The 19063-nt window shown below is 43.0% G+C and overlaps 1 protein-coding gene, 1 non-coding gene and 1 pseudogene across 9 annotated transcripts in view; all 3 read left to right on the top strand.

Moving 5' to 3' along the window:
• The first annotated feature begins 505 nt into the window (after positions 1-505).
• Positions 506-640, top strand: LOC147360247 (small nucleolar RNA U109). The gene has a single exon (XR_015140115.1). It is a non-coding gene; the product is annotated as a small nucleolar RNA U109 (small nucleolar RNA).
• A 4643-nt stretch (positions 641-5283) lies between these two features.
• DHX35 (DEAH-box helicase 35) overlaps positions 5284-19063 on the top strand; it is a 69824-nt gene continuing 56044 nt past the window's right edge. For 4 of the 8 annotated variants that reach the window (XR_015139045.1, XR_015139047.1, XR_015139046.1 and 1 more), the window contains exons 1-3: positions 5284-5331; positions 11998-12131; positions 16770-16862. Coding sequence is in view for 1 of the 8 variants with exons in the window: in XM_086331845.1 (XP_086187971.1) it covers positions 5292-5331; positions 11998-12131; positions 16770-16862 (267 nt within the window). In the remaining 7 variants the exon portion in view is untranslated. Of the gene's footprint in view, positions 5332-7490; positions 7706-11997; positions 12132-16769; positions 16863-19063 lie in introns of all 8 variants that reach the window. The other 4 variants (XM_086331847.1, XM_086331846.1, XM_086331850.1 and 1 more) reach the window with 4 other exon arrangements.
• On the top strand, positions 17981-18544 carry LOC147360246 (cytochrome c pseudogene; annotated as a pseudogene).

The raw sequence follows: 19063 nt of genomic DNA, 5'->3' as shown, positions 1-19063 counted from the left end.
TCAGAGCCCCCTTTTTTGGTGTGGAATAGGATGCAAAAACCATTATTTTCTGAAAGCAATGCTAGCGATTAGAAATAAGAACAAGAGGGACTTCCCTGGTGGTCCAGTGGCTATGACTCCACTCCCAATGCAGGGGACCTGGGTTAGATCCCTAGTCAGGGAACTAGATCCCACATGCCACAAGTAAGAGTCTTCATGCCGGAACTAAAGATCCCGCATGTTGCAACAAAGATCAAAGATCCTGTGTGCTGCAACTAAGAACAGACACAGCCAAATAAATATTTGTTAAAGAAGAACAAGAGGTATATGGAATCCTAAGAAAATAGCCAGGACTGTAAGAGGAAGCAAAGCTATCATGGTGCTTGAGTTTTCTGAGGGGGAGATCTAAGGACCACTTACAGCAGTCATCTGGGGTCCTTGTTCAAAATGTTGATTTGTTGACCCCAATTCCAGGGAATGGGAGGGTGAGTATGGCAGACTGTTTGGTTCAAAAATATGTGTTGGCTCGCATGTGGAAATGTCTGCTTCTCATTCCTTTGGAAGCAGGAATACGTCCATAACATGCTACATTAAAAAAGGAGTTCTCAGGGCTGCCAACCTTCCAGTAGAGGTTGAGTAGTAGTATATTTCTCCTACATAAGAAAAAAATAAAATGTCCCTTCCTGGGAGAGTTATACTTCTTTATCTGTTTAATGTCAGACTTAGCCATTACAACTTGGCAGTAAATATTTTAGTGTATATCTGAAAGATTAAAAAAAAAGCATAAACACAATACCTTGATCACACCTAAATGTTTCATAACAATTTCCCAATATCAAATAGTGTTCAGACTCTGCTGTCTCATTATTTTCTCCCTGATGAGCTGTTTGAATTAGCTGTACAGTTTCAAGGTCAACCCAATCAGATGGCAGGGTTGGCACTTTCTTGAAAAACTGAAGGAGTCAACTGAAGAGATGGCCACGCGACTTCTCTGGGCAGTTGGGTTGGGGAGTATCTATCTTCTTACAGGATTCCAAGCAGCTGACAAGAAAACCTAACGTACAAGAATCACATAAGTGAGAAGTTACATGAGAGAAACCAGAGGGTGGGGAGTTAGGCAGGACACTGTCAGTACACGCCACCCTGACTGACACACTGTGGGCAGAGCACACACTTTAAGCTTCTCAGTAGCCGAGGCAGAAAAGAGAAGCCTGGTCAGATCCAGCACCCAAAATTAACTCCAGGTACAGGAAGAACAATTCTTGGCACTAAGATCAGGTGAGAATGTCTTAGAAGAATCCTTTTATAAAAGTGGTACTGTGAAGTATTCTGATAATAAACACGACGACAGATGTTCTGGGGTGTGCCCAAACACTGACTCCACAAGGTGTTTGTCTACAGCTAGAAAGCAGTTGAACATTCATACATATTCTGTGAGTGTGGAATACATACCTTATGTGAGTATGTCCACAGAGGCACTGTGATTCTAGGTTCCTGATGCCTTGCACCTGGAAATACATCCCAATTTGCCTGGCAGAGGTCCAGTTTATGCCCCTGAACCCGGCCTTTCACTCTCTGATAAAGCATACTGTCATCTTAGAAAGCACCTGGCAGACCCTGGCCTCCCCAGTTCACCCTGTTCCATAGATGCGCAAAATTCTTCAGGCCTACATGGTAGAGACTCTCCTAGTATTTAGCTGAGTCTCTCCTGGTGGATTCTCCACACCTCTACCCAGATTCCTGGAGCTGAGTAAACACTTGTTTATGCTAACACCTGTATGAACCTGATCATTTGTATGCAAGTGAACAGATAGGTTTATATATACAAGTATATATATACGTGTGTGTGTGTGTGTGTGTATATATATATATATATATATATATATATTATACAAGTCCAAGAGGGCTATACCTTAAAGTCAGTGGAAAACCCCCATTATAGTACAATTCAGAAAAGGCAATTCAGCAAAGAACTGTCTCTTTTCAAGCTGGGGGATAACTGATCTGGCTTCCTGAAGGAGACCCAAGGGCAGCTAGGATTTTCTTAGGAAGCCAGGAGTTCTAGTATAGTTCATGAACACATGGGAGGCTACTTATTGTTTTTGCTGCCTTCATTCCACCTCTGATAATCTCATTCTCAGAAGACCCTCTGAGGGACCATTCGTTTCCAGTTCTCAGTCCATGCGGTTCAGGTAAAGCTGAGCACACCTGGGGAGTGTATGACCAGGTTTAAGCCAGTCAGTATGCCGTATTTCCTTGCCCTAGTGGTTGATTCAGGGATGGATATGTGCCCAGCTAGATGCTTTTGCCAGGAATTTTTGGAAAAAGGCTTGATGCTAAGAGGATGTGACATGAGTTGACCATCTAGTTACCATGTGACACCTGGGTCAGCAGGAGGCACAATGTTACGATCAGAAGCAAGTCTTGATTATGTCCTAAGTGCCTCAATGCAGCTGTGTCGCAAGTCAGAATTACTTGGACTTTTTAGATTATGCGAGCTATTTTTGCCTAATAAAAATGAATTGGGTTTCCTATTACTTGTAACATAAAAGACTTTACTGGTACAATGATGAAAACTCCAAATCCTATGCCTCCTAAACATGGCCAAGACAGATGGGCTATATTTCAAAGCAGGAAGTACCAGTTAACCATCAGAGGCAGAGAAAAACTTCTATAAAATACCTATGGAACATTTTGAGGACTATCTGTGGAAAATCTATCATTTGGAAGTTGTACAATGTAACAGTGATCAAACTTTCATGTGATTGTTGGCAATGAGCTAAATACTAGATGCCATCTCAAGAAACAACGGATTTTAATTAGTAGTTATTTTAGACCATTCTATCTGAAATAGTTAATTAGGAAAGATAAGATAGTCCATGGAGACCATTCCTAGTTTGTGGCAATAAAACCACTCATCAACATCTAGGGTATTATTTAGATGCTTTCTGTAGTAGAAGTCTTTGAAAGCAAAATGACCCATTAGAGACAGTTGGGCTAAGAGAACTTTCTGAGGCAGATGAACTAATTCTCATCAAGGAGAGCTAAACTCTAATGGTTTTAAATGGTCCATGTGGTTGAAAAACCACTGACCTGGGAATTAGAAAGCCTAAAGTCTAGTTTCAATTCTGATACTAAATTAGCCCATTTATTCTGACCAAGTCCTTTCAACTTCCATAGGCTGTTTTTGTTTCTTTCTATAAAATAAAGAATTTAGATGATTAAAGTCTCCTCTAGCTTTAAGATTATGATCTGGTAATTTGCACATGGCCATTACACTCTCTCTGTAAACAGGAAGTCTTCATCATATAAATGGTAGTTTATAGAATATAGAAATCAGGGACTTCACTGGTAATGGTTAAGACTCCAAGCCTCCAATGCACGGGGCATGGGTTTGTTCCATGATTGAAATTAAGATCCCAGATGGTACACAGTGTGACCAAAATAAATAAATACATAGAAATAATAATAAGTGGCATTTATTTAATTTACCCTTGTACTTATGTGTTAATATAAACCCCGTTTTGTATACTTGGGCCCTTATTGAAAATTAGACAAAAATAAAGAAGGGTCAATGTCATTAAGAATTAAAACTATAAAGCATGGTGTTCACATATATATCACTCAGTGGGCACTTTGCTTTGAGTTGTAATAATATGATGCATGTTCTCAGATGCTTCCAGTGAAACAGTGGGGACAGATTATAGTTTAACTAAATGAGTGTTAAATCACAGAAGCAGCACACAGGTTCTGAGTCTGCAGGAGGAGAATACTGAAGTTGTGAATTTAGAGAAGCCTTACAGCTGACATAAGGATATTTTAAAGGATCAGTGGAGAATTTTAGGCAGAGATGATCATGTAAGGAACCCTGTTTTCCTTACAGAAATAAAGAGAATAGTTGGAAAATGAGTGTGTGTATGTGTGAGTTCTAATTTTTCCCGTGGTGAATTTGCTCTATGAGCTATTGACAGCAAACTTTGATTGGATATCCTATGTTGCAGCCTACCTTACATGTTCTCACATTTAATAAAAACTTTTTAAACTTCATCTTACAACTAAGATTAAATGACAGCTAGGAAAGGCAAAGTGAGGATTCCAAATTCGACTTGTCTCCAAAGCCTTTGATCTTTCCACGACTACCATTTCTCTCCAGGAATGAGAATTTGCTTCACAGCTCTAAAATACACAGATTCTGAACCCTCTCACTTCCTTCCAGTTAGTTGCCTACCCATTAATCATTTCCTCTACTCCAGTGTATCAGCTAGTGGAATCTTTCTCAAGTAGGTTACTGGAATTTTCTGTAGCATGTTTCCAATGCAGTTTTTTAGGACACACCCCTAGATATTCTGATTCGGGATTGGATTGGGGGTCAGCATTTAAAACATGGGTCGTGAGACTGGAGGAAACACTGGGTCGATGTCCTAACAGATCTACCCATTTCTAATTTTCTTGTTTCAATCGATTCTCCCTTCTCAGAGTTACTCTCAGGGTCTCTGGAGACTTCCATACTGGTTTCCATCGTTTTTATTTACTGCTAATTATCAACTTTTTTTGGTTTTGTTTTTAGTTTGGCTGCCCCGTCTTAGTTGCGGCATGCAGGACCTAGTTCCCGGACCAGGGATGCAACCCAGGCACCCTGCATTGAGAATGCCAAGTCCTAGCCACTGGACCACCAGGGAAGACCCCAAACACCACTGCTTATCGTGCATTTACTCATTTACTCCCAGGACACCCTCGCCTCTCCACTCTGGGACAGAAACTCATGAAAGAGACCAAAACTGCACTGCCTGGCCGCACGATAGGCGCCCAATATTTACTGAACCACAAAATCCACTAGGTAGTTACTATTATCCTCCAATCGGAAAATGTGGAGGAGACTAAAAGAAATCATACACCCGTGACAGCTTACAACGTAATGTTAATTTGGGATGCACTGCTTCCTTGCCCACCGCGTACCGCAGGCGGCGACAAACTCTTGGACCAGCGGTCTCTTGCCAAGCTCAACCTTCCAGTAGCGTGCTGCCGCCCTCCGGGTCACCCCAAACTCCTAAGGCCACTCAGAACCCAGGTCCGCTACCCTAAAGAGGAAGAGAGGCGCGCCCTCCCTCCAATATGGCGGAACCGATCACATGGGTCCGGAGCGGGGCTGAAACGCAGATCACGTGGCTCGAGGGGGGGTGGTTACGGGGGCGTAGCCGTAACACCGCGGAACCTCCTAGATCCAAGCTCCTCGCGGGCCACGCCCCCCAGCCCCTTTGGGGGCTGGTGCGCGGCGGAGGGGTGGAGCCTTCCTTGTGACCTTTCACCCCAGCATGGCAGCGCCCGTGGGACCGGTGAAGTTCTGGCGACCCGGTAAGGCCCTTGGTGGAACGCTGGGCAGATGCGGCGGCCCGACTTCAGTCTTGGCCCCACGGCCAGCCTGCTGGGGCCTGAGGACCTGCTTGCAGCCCTGACCTCGGCGGGTTGGCCACTGCCGCGCTGGTGGCCTCGGAAGCTTAGGCGTGCACAGTGGTCCCGAGGGATTCAGGGATCCGCCCCCGGCCTGGGCAGAAATTCTGTGTGACCTCGTTACAGTCTCAGCCTCCCCGGGCCTCGTTTTCCTCGTTTCCTGGTGCCGGTCTTGCCCAACCCGTGAGATGGGGAAAAGCTGAAGCGCCCACGCGTGTCCTTTTACCGCCCTGGGGCTACGCTGGGACTGGACAGGTGGTGCTGCCCTGGGTTTAGGAGTTCAGGTTAGGAAATCAGACTGCCTGGATTAGAATTCTAAGTTCTGCCATAGAGTAGTAGAGTTCCTCTGAACAAGTTCCTTCTTAGCCTTAGACTTCTCATATGTGAAATGGGAGGAATAATAACACCTATCGTATGGGCTAGAGTAAGGAGAACGTGCGCGCGTTGTTTCATGTAGAGTAAGTGCTCGTTAAAAGGGAAAGCATCTTAGTATGTTTTAGGGTAATTTTTGTCCACCCCGCGTGTCTGCCAGAAGTGAACACTCTCCGCGTTGGCTGTCACCCACTTCCCGTCTTGCAGGCTAACACAGTCTCAGCCGCCAAATGGTTTGCTTGTTTTGTTTGAATTTACTCATTAATCAAGATTTTGTTGAATGTTTATGTACCAGACCCTCCCTCCCCTTCCATCAGTTTCTTGTGGAAAACAAAAGTTTCTTAATCGTTGCCAACTTACTTTTGTCCACCACTTGAACCTCTGTAGGTCTAGATGTGTAAAGTATATTGCAGCAAAAATGAAATAAGACAGAGAAGGGTAATATAGGGGAAGGTTTTCAAGGGTATTTTAGAGCGAGTCCCTGAAATTCTGACCATGCGTATCAGTGATGCGGAAGAAAACCCAAGCAAGGGATGTGTTAATTCTTTTTTAAAATCTGTAGTTTGTCACTTAACGAGTTTTATGATTTTATGATTCAGCATTTCAAGTCCTCAGCCACATCCTGAGTTTTATTTGCAGCCAAAACTAAAGTCCAGTTAGGTAGTGAGTATCCAGTTAGGATACTCTCTGTTTTATCTCTTTGAGCCTTTAATAACAGGTCAGAGTGTTAAGTACAATAAAGGTCTGAATAAATTGTTGAAAATCAGGCCAGGATACTCTTTTGGTTAAAGAACATGGGATTACTCCCAGAGTTCTCCTCCATTGTTTCGCTCTTTCACTGTACTTACTGAACACCTAGCCTTGTGGTCAGGAGACAAATATCTCTAGACCAAGGCTCTGCTCTCAAGATTTATGCTTTCTCTCTCTCAATTGTAATACGAAGTTGGATATCCTCTTTAAGAGATTTTAAAGTGAGACAGAAAAAGGGAGTGGTAAGGAAGAGGAGCTCTGCTAGGATCAGACTGTCGAGACTATCCTGACTGCCATTTTCTAACTTGGTGATTTGGGAAAATCACACTTACTCTATCTGTAAATTGGGCAAAGCACCTACCCAGAGGATTGTTTTGAGGATTAAATGAGAATACATGTCAAGCTCTTAGCCCTAGATACATATTTAACTATTATAATTCATGGAAGTATTGGAGAGAGGAGGGCTTCCCTGGTGGCTCAGACAGTAAAATGCAGGAGAATTGGGTTCAGTCCCTGGGTTGGGAAGATCCCTTGGAGAAGGGAATGGCTGCTCACTTGGGTATTCTTGCATGGAGAATTCAGTTGTCAGAGGGGCCTGGCAGGCTCCAGTCCATGGGTCACACAGAGTTGGCTGAACGAGTAAGCGCACACACAGATAGATGAGAGGGAGAGGTTAAATGTGTGGATAAGATATCATTCATCAAGATAGTGATATTTTTTCAGATGAACGCTGAAGCACAAATAAGGCTTTGTGCCATGGAGAGGTAGGAGAATGGAACTCTAAAGCGTGTAGCACTAACAAAGGCAGAGTGGGATGGTGCCTTAGCAGTGTCCAAAACACCAAAGTAGTTGAGTAGCATGGGGATGCTTAGTGGTAGGATATGTTTTGGGGCGGGGCTTCCCAGGTAGCTCAGTGGTAAAGAATCCGCCTGCCAACATAGGAAACACAGATTCATTTGATCAAAGATCCCCTGGAGAAGGAGATGACTACCCATTCCAGTGTTCTTGCCTGGAAAATCCCATGGGCAGATGAGCCTGGCAGACTGCAGTCCATGGGGTCACAGAAGAGTTAGATACAACTTAGGAACTAAACAACAACGAACTAAACAACAACACCAACACAGCGTGGATCGTGGCAGAACATGAAGCCAGAAAGGTAGGTAGGGGCGTCATCGTGAGAAGTCTTCATGTAAGAATTCAGATTTCACTGTTTTTAAGCGGGAGATAACATGATCTAGTTTATTCTTGGAAGATAACTGGCATTAGTGTGCAAATGCTTAGGGGAGGAAATTAAGGTCAAGGACACCCTTAAGAGAAGATGCTGCTAAAACCGAGGAGGGATATTGAAACCCTCGATTCTGGCGTGTGAGCAGTAGGGAGGGACCTAATTGGAGAGACGTTTTAGAGGCAGATACAGAGGAAGGTGAGGTCAGTAATGACTCAGATTTCTGGGTTCGGTGACTGTCTAGGTAAGTGGTTCTCAAATTTTGCTGTGTAGTTGAATCACTTGGGAAGCTTTTAAAAACTCCTGCTATTCAGTTTTACTCCATGGTGATAAATGAGAAGTCTGCTACTGCTGCTGCTAAGTCGCTTCAGTCGTGTCCGACTCTGTGCGACCCCATAGACGGCAGCCCACGAGGCTCCCCCGTCCCTGGGATTCTCCAGGCAAGAACACTGGAGTGGGTTGCCATTGCCTTCTCCAATGCAGGAAAGTGAAAAGTGAAAGTGAAGTCGCTCAGTCTTGTCCGAGTCTTAGCGACCCGGGAGCCCACCAGGCTCCTCCATCCATGGGATTTTCCAGGCAAGAGTACTGGAGTGGGGTGCCATTGCCTTCTCCGAAATGAGAAGTCTAGAGGGGCTCAGAACCAAGCATCAGTATTTTTTAAAAGATCTCCAGGTGATTCCAGTATGCATTAAAGTTTGGGAACCACTGGTCCAGGTAAACTGTTTTGTCATTAACTGTAATGAATTTGATGACACTTACTGGACACTTTGTGCTAGTCACTTTTACTTACGTCATCTTATTAAGTGGTCACGATGTCTTGTGATGGAGGTATTACTCCATTTTACAGATGAGGAAACTGAAGTTGAAGGTGTGAAAACAGGATACGAGAAATACACAGGGAAGGTCAGGGAAGTGACTGAGACTGGGTATAAGGGTAGAGGAACATGTGTCCTACAGGCTGGGAGTCACAAGCTCAGGTAGCTACAGGGGCCTGTTGGACAATCTAAATGAGTGCAGCAGCCGGGTGGAAGCAGTAAGGAGAGGAAGGAACTGTGGCAAACTGGAGTGTGTACTGTGTCAATTAGCCCGAGGCATACAATATCCTGTCTAAAGCAGGAAGCTCTGGGTGGTTCCACCCAAAGGTTGTCACATGGCCTCAACACCCAGATTAGAATGGTAAGTTTTTACATGTTTTAAACTAATGATTTCAAACATTTTAACGAAGGCATGTTTGGGGACCTCATAGTTTGTGATCTTTACCATTTTGTGATCTCTGCCTTAAGATCTTTGTAGGAGCTGCCTGAGTTTTGTGTAGGGAAAAAAAAATTTGACGTGTTAGTCCAAGTGAATCAGAAGGGCCTGGCCATTTTCCTTCCTTCATTCAACAGATATTTAGTGATAAATCAGTGTTTGACCACGTGTCTGGCAAACACTTTATAGCAACAGCTTTGAAGAGTTTTTGATCTGATACACAGCAAGAAATGTGCTGTGATCCAGCACGCACGCACGTGTGTGTGCACACACACACAATTGAAGAGAGTTGCACAAAAACAACAGTGCTTTTTGGAATGCACTCTGATACTTCTGTTTGATTTCTAGTTTAGCATGAACAAAGGCAGAGTGGGATGGCGCCTCAGCAGTATCCCAAACACCAAAATAATTGAGTCGCATAGCATATTAAAGAAGTTCATGAGTTTTATAACCCATTGATGGATCACCACTTAAACTGAAAAACTGGGTTAGAAGGAATGCTGAAGAGGGGGAGGGGGTGTGCTGTTATCAACTTATTTTATAGATGGAGAGGTGAAGGCCTTTATAATTTATAAGAATTACAAACTTGTTACTCATTTAAGCACTGAGAATATTCCCAAGGGAAAAACAAACCCTAGGCAGCCAGAATGGACCATGGGATGTATAGACAGCCAGGAAGCAGTCCTAGTTTGGCTGAATGGAGTCTTTTGTATGGAGGAGACATGCTCCTCATTGATTGACAGCACCTGTTCTTGTAAAAGACCTCATAACCGCATGTACCGAGGTGAACTTGGCTGTAGGTTAGAGACAGGAGGGTTGGGGTAGTCAGGAAGACACCTGGGTGGATTAAATCTTGGAGTGGGAGGAGGTGAGACGTAGGAGCAATGTTAAAAGATTCTAAGCATGCTATAAAGGTTTAAAATGTGTTGAAAAGAAGATAATTCAGGATAAAAGCAGAGCTGATGAAGATAAGCTATTTCTTTGCTCTAGTTTTCTTGAGTGAAGATCACAAGGAATTAATCCGATGTAGTGATAAGAAAGGGAGAAAGGAAAGGAAATGTGCCTCTTTGAGTGCAGGCTTTGTTCCAAGTCCTGTTCTTTTATCTTGTTGAAAGGAAGGTCAACATTTTGGCAAAAACAATATAGTAGTGCCCCACTTACCTGATTTTTGACGGTCTTGGACCTCCGGAATACAACTATGTTCCTAGAAACGAATGGAAAAGGGATCAGAGAGCTACAGCGGTGATTCTGAACTTAGCTCTGGGGGTGGTCTCTGGACCTCCAGCGTTTTTGTGTTCTCATAAATTATCCCTGGTGTATTTTTCAGGAGATGGAGTTCATAGGCTCTATTAGATTGTCAGGGGGGTTTGGGACCCTTCAAAAAATGTAAAAGTAAATCACTGGGCTAAGTATTCTGATCACAAAACCTTTGCACTTTTACATAGCATCATGGATTATGCATTCAGAAAACCTGGGTGATGATAGTATTGGGTAATTATTCTTGAAGCACCCCTCACAGAGGGCTGTGAACTTCTAGGGAGGGTTTTTATTAATTCCCAAAGGCGACAGTCTCTTGTGCTGAACAAGTCTTATTTTTAGAGATACCTTTCTTATGTTGAGTTGAATTCTGAACCCTGTACCATTTACTTACAACTCTTGAGTTCTGTCTTGGGATGCACGAACAATTTGGTGTGACAGACTACAGAGGCTGATCATAAAAATGGAACCCATGTTACTCCTAAGGCATTTTCCTTTTCAGGCTAAAAATCCATAGGACCTCAAACAGTTTTTCAAACAGGCAGGATGTGGCTTCCCTATTCTTTTCCTCCCTGAGTCCCAGTTTGTTACTGTTCTTACCAAGAAGCCACTGTGGTAGGACTTGCTGGGTGGTCCAGTGGCCAAGATGCCTGCTCCCAATGCAGGGGAGCCCAGGTTCAATCTCTGGTTAAGGAACTAGGTCCTACACGCTGCAGTTAAAGATCCTGCATGCTGCAACTAAGACCCAGCACAGCCAAGTAAATAATTAAAAAAAGAAGAAGCCACTGTGGGTATCTGGTGTCTAATCTGCTCAGCATAGTAGACCAGCACTTCCTTCCCAACCACTTCAGTTCTGTGACTCAAATAGAAGCTGCCAATTGTTGTAGCCCATTCCAGGGCCATGGTTGACTGGATCGGGCAGGGCAATGGCCTTAAACCGGGGGAAAGAAAGCCGTCCCCACCTTCCAAATAGCACACACCTGGGACTCCCGGTCCCCCTCCCTGGGTCTTTCTCCATCGCCACTTCATGCTCTAAGTCCTCTTCCTTTGGAAGGAAGAATAAGAGAAGCAAGTCAGCTGCTCAGAGGTGGGGCCTGCATCTGTAGTGTTCACTGCTGTATCGCTGGCACAGTCATCTTTGTTCTGTGGATGAGTGAGTGAATGGTGGAGGAACTGTGAGCCTGAGCTCTGGCATTGGCTGCAGCCTTGATTCCAGCTCCTGTAGAGAACCCAGCCCAGAAAGGAGCTTGTTAAGAGGAGCAGAGAAAGAAGGAGAAAGGCCAGGCGGTGTTTGAGTCCCTGGTACCCCTTGACCCTGAACCTTGCTGCCATTGTACGGTGTTAGGATTCTTCGTTTGCTTCAGCTAATTCCTGGTGGGTTCCCACCACTTTTATTGAGAGTTTGGTAATAATCCCAGCCTGGTGACCAGAACTCAACACCTTGTCCTCCGTCACCTACAGTTGTGTGTAAACAATTTGCAGCCCAGTGGGACTGCCATCTCCTCTGTTCTTGACACCAGTGTGATGTTTTTCTGTAGTCTCATAGGTACCTTTCTAAATGTTTTCCTGAAATTACTCTTAGTGGTTTGAAATAAAAACGCATGGCTTCCATTGTATATCTTCATCTTTGAATTTGTAATTTTCTCACAATTTTCCTGTTCCTTGTATCAGAGAATCTGAAAAAAAAACAAAACCCAAAAACATTTCTGTTGCAGGTACAGAGGGGCCAGGTGTCAGCATCTCTGAAGAGAGACAAAGTCTAGCTGAAAACTCGGCAACAACTGTTGTTTACAACCCTTATGCTGCCCTTTCTATAGAGCAGCAGAGGCAGAAGCTGCCAGTGTTCAAGGTACATTGAATAAGCATGTTCAGTCGTCGGCCCGAAGCAGCCTGCAGTAGCTTAATACTTGGCACTGAAGTGAATAATGTTCCTTACTGTTAATGATCCTTTAGAATGCAGTGAGCTCAGAGATGGCCTATCTGAAGAGTGTCTTTAGAATACTTGTGTGTGTTAATCTTATAAATCCGGAAAGTCCTTAAGGTTTTTTTCAATTAGATCTTGCATATTGGAAAAACTGAAAGAAATGAAGTGACATTCTTTTTTTCCCCTCTTTGCTTTCAATTATGGACAAGTTCAAACATACAGAAAAGTAGAGAAAACAGCACAGTGAACTTTCATGCATCCATTTTCAGTAGCTTACTGGCATATGGCCAATTTTAGCTTTTTTAAGGCATATTTTTTGACACAAGATTAATTAGAAATATCAGGTTCTTTCCGGAGAAGGCAATGGCACTCCACTCCAGTACTGTTGCCTGGAGAATCCCACGGATGGAGGAGCCTGGTGGACTGCAGTCCAGGGGGTCTCGAAGAGTCGGACATGACTGAGTGACTTCACTTTCACTTTTCACTTTCATGCATTGGGGAACGAAATAGCAACCCACTCCAGTGTTGTTGCCTGGAGAATCCCAGGGATGGCAGAGTCTGGTGGGCTGCCGTCTGTGGGGTCTCACAGAGTCGGACAGGACTGAAGCGACTTAGCAGCAGCAGCAGCAGCAGCAGGTGGTTTCTGTTGAAGAGGTTAACGCCCACGGGGAGAGTGATGGCATTTGGGTGTGGTTATTACATACCACGTGCACATCCAGATGCATGATTTTATTAGTCTCATGAAATGCACTTACACTCATCTTGTCAGAAACCAAAGTGTTAAACTAGAATTCAGAGTATATTCATTTACAGTTAGCCATGGTTCTCCAGTACAGAGAATACAGTCCATGAGCACACTTTCTCCCTGTTGCCAAGTCCACATGGAAAGTCAAGCCATAATCAGAAAGTGGGCTCAGAGCCAAAGGCGGTTTAGATACAGTTGAAGGATATTTATTTCCTGTAGCCCCTGATGTAGGGTGATGAAGTCCCGCTGCCTCGTATGAGGCCCCTCGAACGACTCAAGTAGGTGGGGCCACCAGCACTGGTGTCTGTCTTTTCTCCTGTACAGTGTTGGGTGAAAGCCGTCAGGTTCTTGCTCTTAGAGAGTTTCTTTGTCTAGACTATGCTAAAAATTCCTCTTTTATTAATACGTTCTTTGTCCAAATGGATATGAAGCAGCCGCCTTCTGAATGTAGCCAAGTCACCTCCATCAGACTTTTCTGTGACCCCAGACATCTTAGTCACTCCTGTACTGACAGTCTCTGGGTTTCTTCTATAGATGATTAACCTCAACCATCATATGTGAATGTAAACCAGTTTGACCCTCAGAAGATAAGATTGTAGGTTCAGCATGGAGGGACACAGTTGGAGCTGTGATGAAGAGTCTAGACTTGAGCTAGACTTCAGAGTTCAAAGGCAGTTTTCATCATTTGTGTGCTGTGTGACCTTACTTCAGCACCTGAGCTTCTGTTTCCTGTCTGTAATATTGGACCTACCTCATAGGATTGTTATGAGGACCAGATGCCATAATCTACATGGAGCATTATTTAGTAAAATACCTGACATGTTATGCACATTTAAGTACAAGGTTAATTATTGTTTACTGAGTATTTACTTTTCTGGACTCTTCTTCATCCACCAGCTGTACTTGTAAAATATAATAAATGAAACAACAGATGGAAAAAAAAAAAAACAAGGATGGTAACATTGATCAAATTAAAAATGGTAAGATGAGAGGTGTAAGTTATTGATAAAAATCAAAGCAGAGTTTAAGCACAGTTGTAATCTCATAAGATGTTAAAGATAAATCTAGGGCTTCCCTGGTGGCTCAGCCGGTAAAGAATCGCAGCAATGCAGGAGGCTCGGCTTTGATCCCTGGTTCTGGAGGATCCCCTGGAGGAAGAAATGGCAACCTACTCCAGTGTCCTTGCCCCGGAGAATCCCATGGACAGAGGAGCCTGGCAGGCTACACTCCATGAGGTCGCACAGAGGTGGACATGACCAAAGTGACCTAGTACAGCACAGGAGACGAAAACGATAAAAGTAACTCATTCACCACCACACCCCCATTAAAACTTAAAAACTTAAAACTTAAAAAACTTAAAACTTCTTTAAAGTAAAGATAGAAGTTGAGGAGAATGTTTTTGTGGACCATATGTTTTGTGTGTGGCAGTTTGTTATTAGTTTTTAAAATCAGTACTTTTTAATGAAAACAACTTGACCAAAAATCTGTCACAGAATTTGAGACCCATTAAAAAAAGTTTAATGAGAAAAAAAAAAAAAGAAGTTGAAACTAAAGCAGCAGTAAATCTAAGGCTCATTCCCCCTTTCCCCAGTGCCATTTCAAGGTGACATTCCAGTTGGCTGCCTCCCGTGGGCTGTCATTTTCTCTGGGCCCTGGACACTGCAATGCAAGCTTGTATTCTTATTCCATTAAACTCAAACCTCGTTGAAGCTCAGTCTGGTCCTCTGCACCAGCTCTCCTCGATTTCCCTGCCTGTACCTGTTCGTGGTACCATCATTTTCCCAGTCTCTAAACTGGAAATCATCTTGTCATCTCTCTCTTGAATGTCACACATCATTTTGTGTGCAAATATGCATTTGCATTGCTTCATATTTAGCACATGAAGTAAATTAGTGCCTTCAGTTTCTTCACGCTTAAATCACTCTGGTATACCACTGCCGGGTTTTCTTGCAACACAGCACATACTGCCTCCTAGGTAAAGCCCAGACTGACTCTGTGTTGAAGCCCCTCACTACATCTCGTATTAGTAATTCATTTCCAAATCAAACCTGGAGCCTTTCATGGGCTTTTTCTAGCACCTCTTGAATAGAGTTCATATAGTTTGCTTATTTCCATCTTCTTATGTTATTTCCCTAGAATGCCATGTGTGTCTCTGTCTGTATTCGAATTGTCTTTCAAGTTGTCTTTGACCACCCACCCATTCATCCATTCATCCATTCAGCAGATGGATTGACAAGATATCAGTTACCAAAATGGTTGCAAAGAACCCAAATCTTTCCTTGCCTAAAACTAACCCAAAAGAAAGTGCAGAGTCCAGGCAATTGAAAGGAAAGCATCGAGATGAGTCATGAGACTGCCTGCAGCAGAATCCCCTTTGGGTGTTTGCAGAAATGGCAAATTCCTGGACTTACCCTAGCCCTGCTGAATCAGAAACCCTGAAGGTAGAGCTAGGAATCTTCATTTTTAACAAATAGTTAAATATCTATTTAATATCTGTTAAATCGATAATAAAAATATTCTAAAAGATTTTTACACTAAAACTGGAGAATTACATATTTAGACCCTGCTGCTGCTGCTAAGTTGCTTCAGTCGTGTCCGACTCTGTGCGACCCCATAGACGGCAGCCCACCAGGCTCCCCCATCCCTGGGATTCTCCAGGCAAGAATATTGGAGTGGGCCGGCATTTCCTTCTCCTATTTAGACCCTAAATAATGCTAAATTGGAACCCCCAAACACCCCAATACCTTATTTAAGCAATAAGGCAGCATCATGTGTCTCAGTCTTCTGTGGAGTCAGATGAGTTGAACAGTGATGAGAGTAGGAGAATTTGGCAGATTTTTACCTCAAACCAGGAATTTATGGAATATCATCATGACTTTACAGATCAGTGGGTGTGTCTGTTATCAAATGTGGGTACAGAAGTACATTCTGAAGCTGAGTACATGGGATCTTGGAGTTGTCTGTGACTTTCCAGTGGCCAAAATAGCATTTCTTCTCCCACTGAATGGGTAACAGAAGGCCCAGTTGAAATACAGAAGTAATGTGTAGGTGCTTTATTGTGCACTTGGCTGTAGAGGCAGAGATGAAAGCATATTCTTTTTGTTTTCACCAGCTAGTAAATGAAAAATAACGTGATGCATGCATATTGCACAAAGTTAAAGGGGTTCCTCATATGCCTGCTCCCTGCCCCCCACTTTCTTCCCCTCCCTGGAGACAGTACAGTTACCAGTGCCTTATTTTGCTTTTCCCCCACATATGTAAAGAAGCATATGTGTATTTACCCTTTTTTAAAAACATGAATAGTAGTGTATTACCACACTGTCGTGCATTTTGCTTTCTTACCATCGCAGACCTCACTGACCATCGCACATCAGTACAAGTCGGCGTTTGTTCTTTTTAACGGCTACATATTCCTCCATTAGTGGGGTCTTTCCATAACTGTGATCATTCCCCTGTTGATAAACATATGGGCCGTTTGGACTTTTGGTACTTACAAACAACAGTGCAGTGAGCATGCTTGTATATACATCTTTGTTCACATGTATTAGGATAACTTCTTAAAAGTAGAATTCTTGAATCAAGAAGTATGTGCGTTATATATTTTGATAAGTTATTATATTCAGTTGCAATTGTGTTGCCTTATACCAACAGTACCTGAGATACATTTTGATAGATATTTGGAATATGTTTTGGTAGTTCCTTTTGAAAATGTCCTTTCTTTTGGCAAATAGCTCATTTCATAATGTTTAAATATCTTTGTTTAGGTCTTTTGAGAAAATGTATGTCTGTTTACAGTGTTTGGTTATGTTTTTTTTCAGCTGAGGAATCACATATTATACTTGATAGAAAACTATCAGACAGTAGTGATAATTGGAGAAACAGGATGTGGGAAAAGCACACAGATTCCACAAGTGAGTATATATTTATTTATTTTTGCAACACTTTCTTTTTCTCTTTTTGTCTGTGCTGGGTCTTCATTACTGAGCACAGGCTTTCTCTAGTTGCAGCAAGTGGGGCTCCTCTCTAGCTGTGGTGCACAGGCTTCTCACTGCGATGGCTTCTCTTTTTATGGAGCACAGGCTTTACAGCACATGGGCTCAGTAATTGTGATGTATGGGCTTACTGCCCCACAGCATGTAGAATCTTGCCAGACTGCAGATCGAACCCATGTCTCCTGCATGAGAGGCAGAAGAGGAGGGGTAAGATGGATGCTGCTATAGTTGTGAATAAAAATGGACAGTGTATTATAGAATTATACAATGCTATGGAAGAAATCTCTCTTAGAGGGCCAAATCATTTCTGCTGTGGATAGAAGTGGAAAGGAGGATCGGGAAAGGTTTTGTAAGAGAAATGGCATTTAATCTTGAAATGAAAGAAAGGGGGAAACAAGACAAAGAGATAGACTTTGAACGATCAGTGGGAGCCGGCTGGGAAGATGTCCTCATGCAGTGAATACTGTGGGTGGAGATACTGGAGTGCAGAGGTGTTTGGGGCTCAACAGAGTGGTCAGGTAGGATCAAGAGTGGAAAGACAGGGTGAAGTCGAAGTGTGTCTTAAGAGCCACGACTTGGAGGGTGAGGCATGATATTTAAGTGGTCAGGGATAAGAGTCCTTGCAGGTTTTTCTTTCCCTTTTAAGTATAGATTTTTTTGAAGTATAAAATACGTATACTTCCGATATCATAGATCATAACTGTAGCTTGGTAAACCTTCGCAGGTGAATACAGTACTGCCAGCACCCAAATCAAGAAATAGAACATCACTGGCACCCTGGAGGCCCTGTGTCCTCTTCTGGACACTTGCCGTTTCTTCCTGCTTCCGCAAGCATACACACACAAGCATAACTTTTATTCTGTCTTCTAGCATTGTAGATTAGTTCTGCCTATTTTTGAACTCTTACAAAGAAAAAGTAAAGCTTCTTTTGCCCAACACGATACTGGGTGTAGGTTGGGGCCCTGACACAGGTATTTCTTAAAAGTTCCCCAGGTGATCTAGTGTGCAGCTGGGGAATAGTAGACAGAGGGAAAGGACGGCAGAGGAGCGGAGACGGGAGACCTGGAGGGAGAACATACGAGTAGATGGTACCAAGACCCTAGCATAGAGAGAGCAGGACATTCAGCTTGTGAGCAGGGACCTCTCAGGTGTGCATGAAGAAAGAATGATTTAAAAATGGGTGATGTCAAGAAGGACTGGGAGGTTTTTGTTCAGAAGTGTGCCCATTGCTCTACTGTGGAAAAGAGAGGCAAGCACAAAACTGGGCCGAACTTCCATGGTCCGTTTGAGTGAAAGACAGGTCAGGCGGCTAGATTCTCTTACACCAGCGCCAGCAGGAACCAGGGCATCACCTGGGGAGAGGAGATGCTGATGTAATACTTGGAGAAGCCCAAGAAATACATCCCTGGAACAAAAATGACCTTTGCTGACATTAAAGAGAAGAAAGGGAAGACTTGCTAACTTATCTCAAAAAAGCTACTAATGAGTAATCGTTGGCCACTGTCTTATTTATTATGAAACAGAAATGTCTCATGAATTTTTGTGTGTACTGTATTTAAATTGATCTCATACACTAAAATTCAGATCATGCATGACTGATGGAATGTTTCTGTTGGACAATCCTGATTTCAATAAGATTGGTTTGTGGCTAAATGAATATGATCAGCTTTTTGAATTTTGATAGTAATTCTGGCTCAACACGTATTGTCACTCTCTTCCTCTTCTAAAGCGATGATTGAATGTGAATAAGGAATGTTAACCTTTTCAGGGAGGTGGTGAATGCCTTCTCCAGCCCTTTAGAGGATTGGTTATGTAGATTTCTAGAACTGATTATATTAATATATTAAAATACTGAGACAGTGCCTTCGCTGTCACATAGAACAGAACAAGATTCAGGTATGTTTCAATTAGTCTGTTAAGGCAAGGGTTGAAGAGACACTGACAATGTCCACTTTATCTTTTTGGTCTTAACTATGCCAATTTAATTAAAATTCTCTTATCTAAAATATTGCCTTTTACTTAATGAAAGGCATTTTAGTGTGGTTTATGTGTAGAATCAAATAAAAGAGTATTTAGCACCTAAAAAACAAAACAAAACCCTAGCATATTATTTGTTTCTT

The sequence above is a fragment of the Bos grunniens genome, chromosome 13 (genome assembly GCF_055505025.1).
Source record: "Bos grunniens cultivar Pamir isolate PY7600 chromosome 13, Bosgru_T2T1.0, whole genome shotgun sequence".
NCBI lineage: Eukaryota > Metazoa > Chordata > Mammalia > Artiodactyla > Bovidae > Bos > Bos grunniens.
The sequence above is the reverse complement of the archived record's forward strand: the minus strand, read 5'-3'. Positions and strand labels throughout refer to the sequence as shown.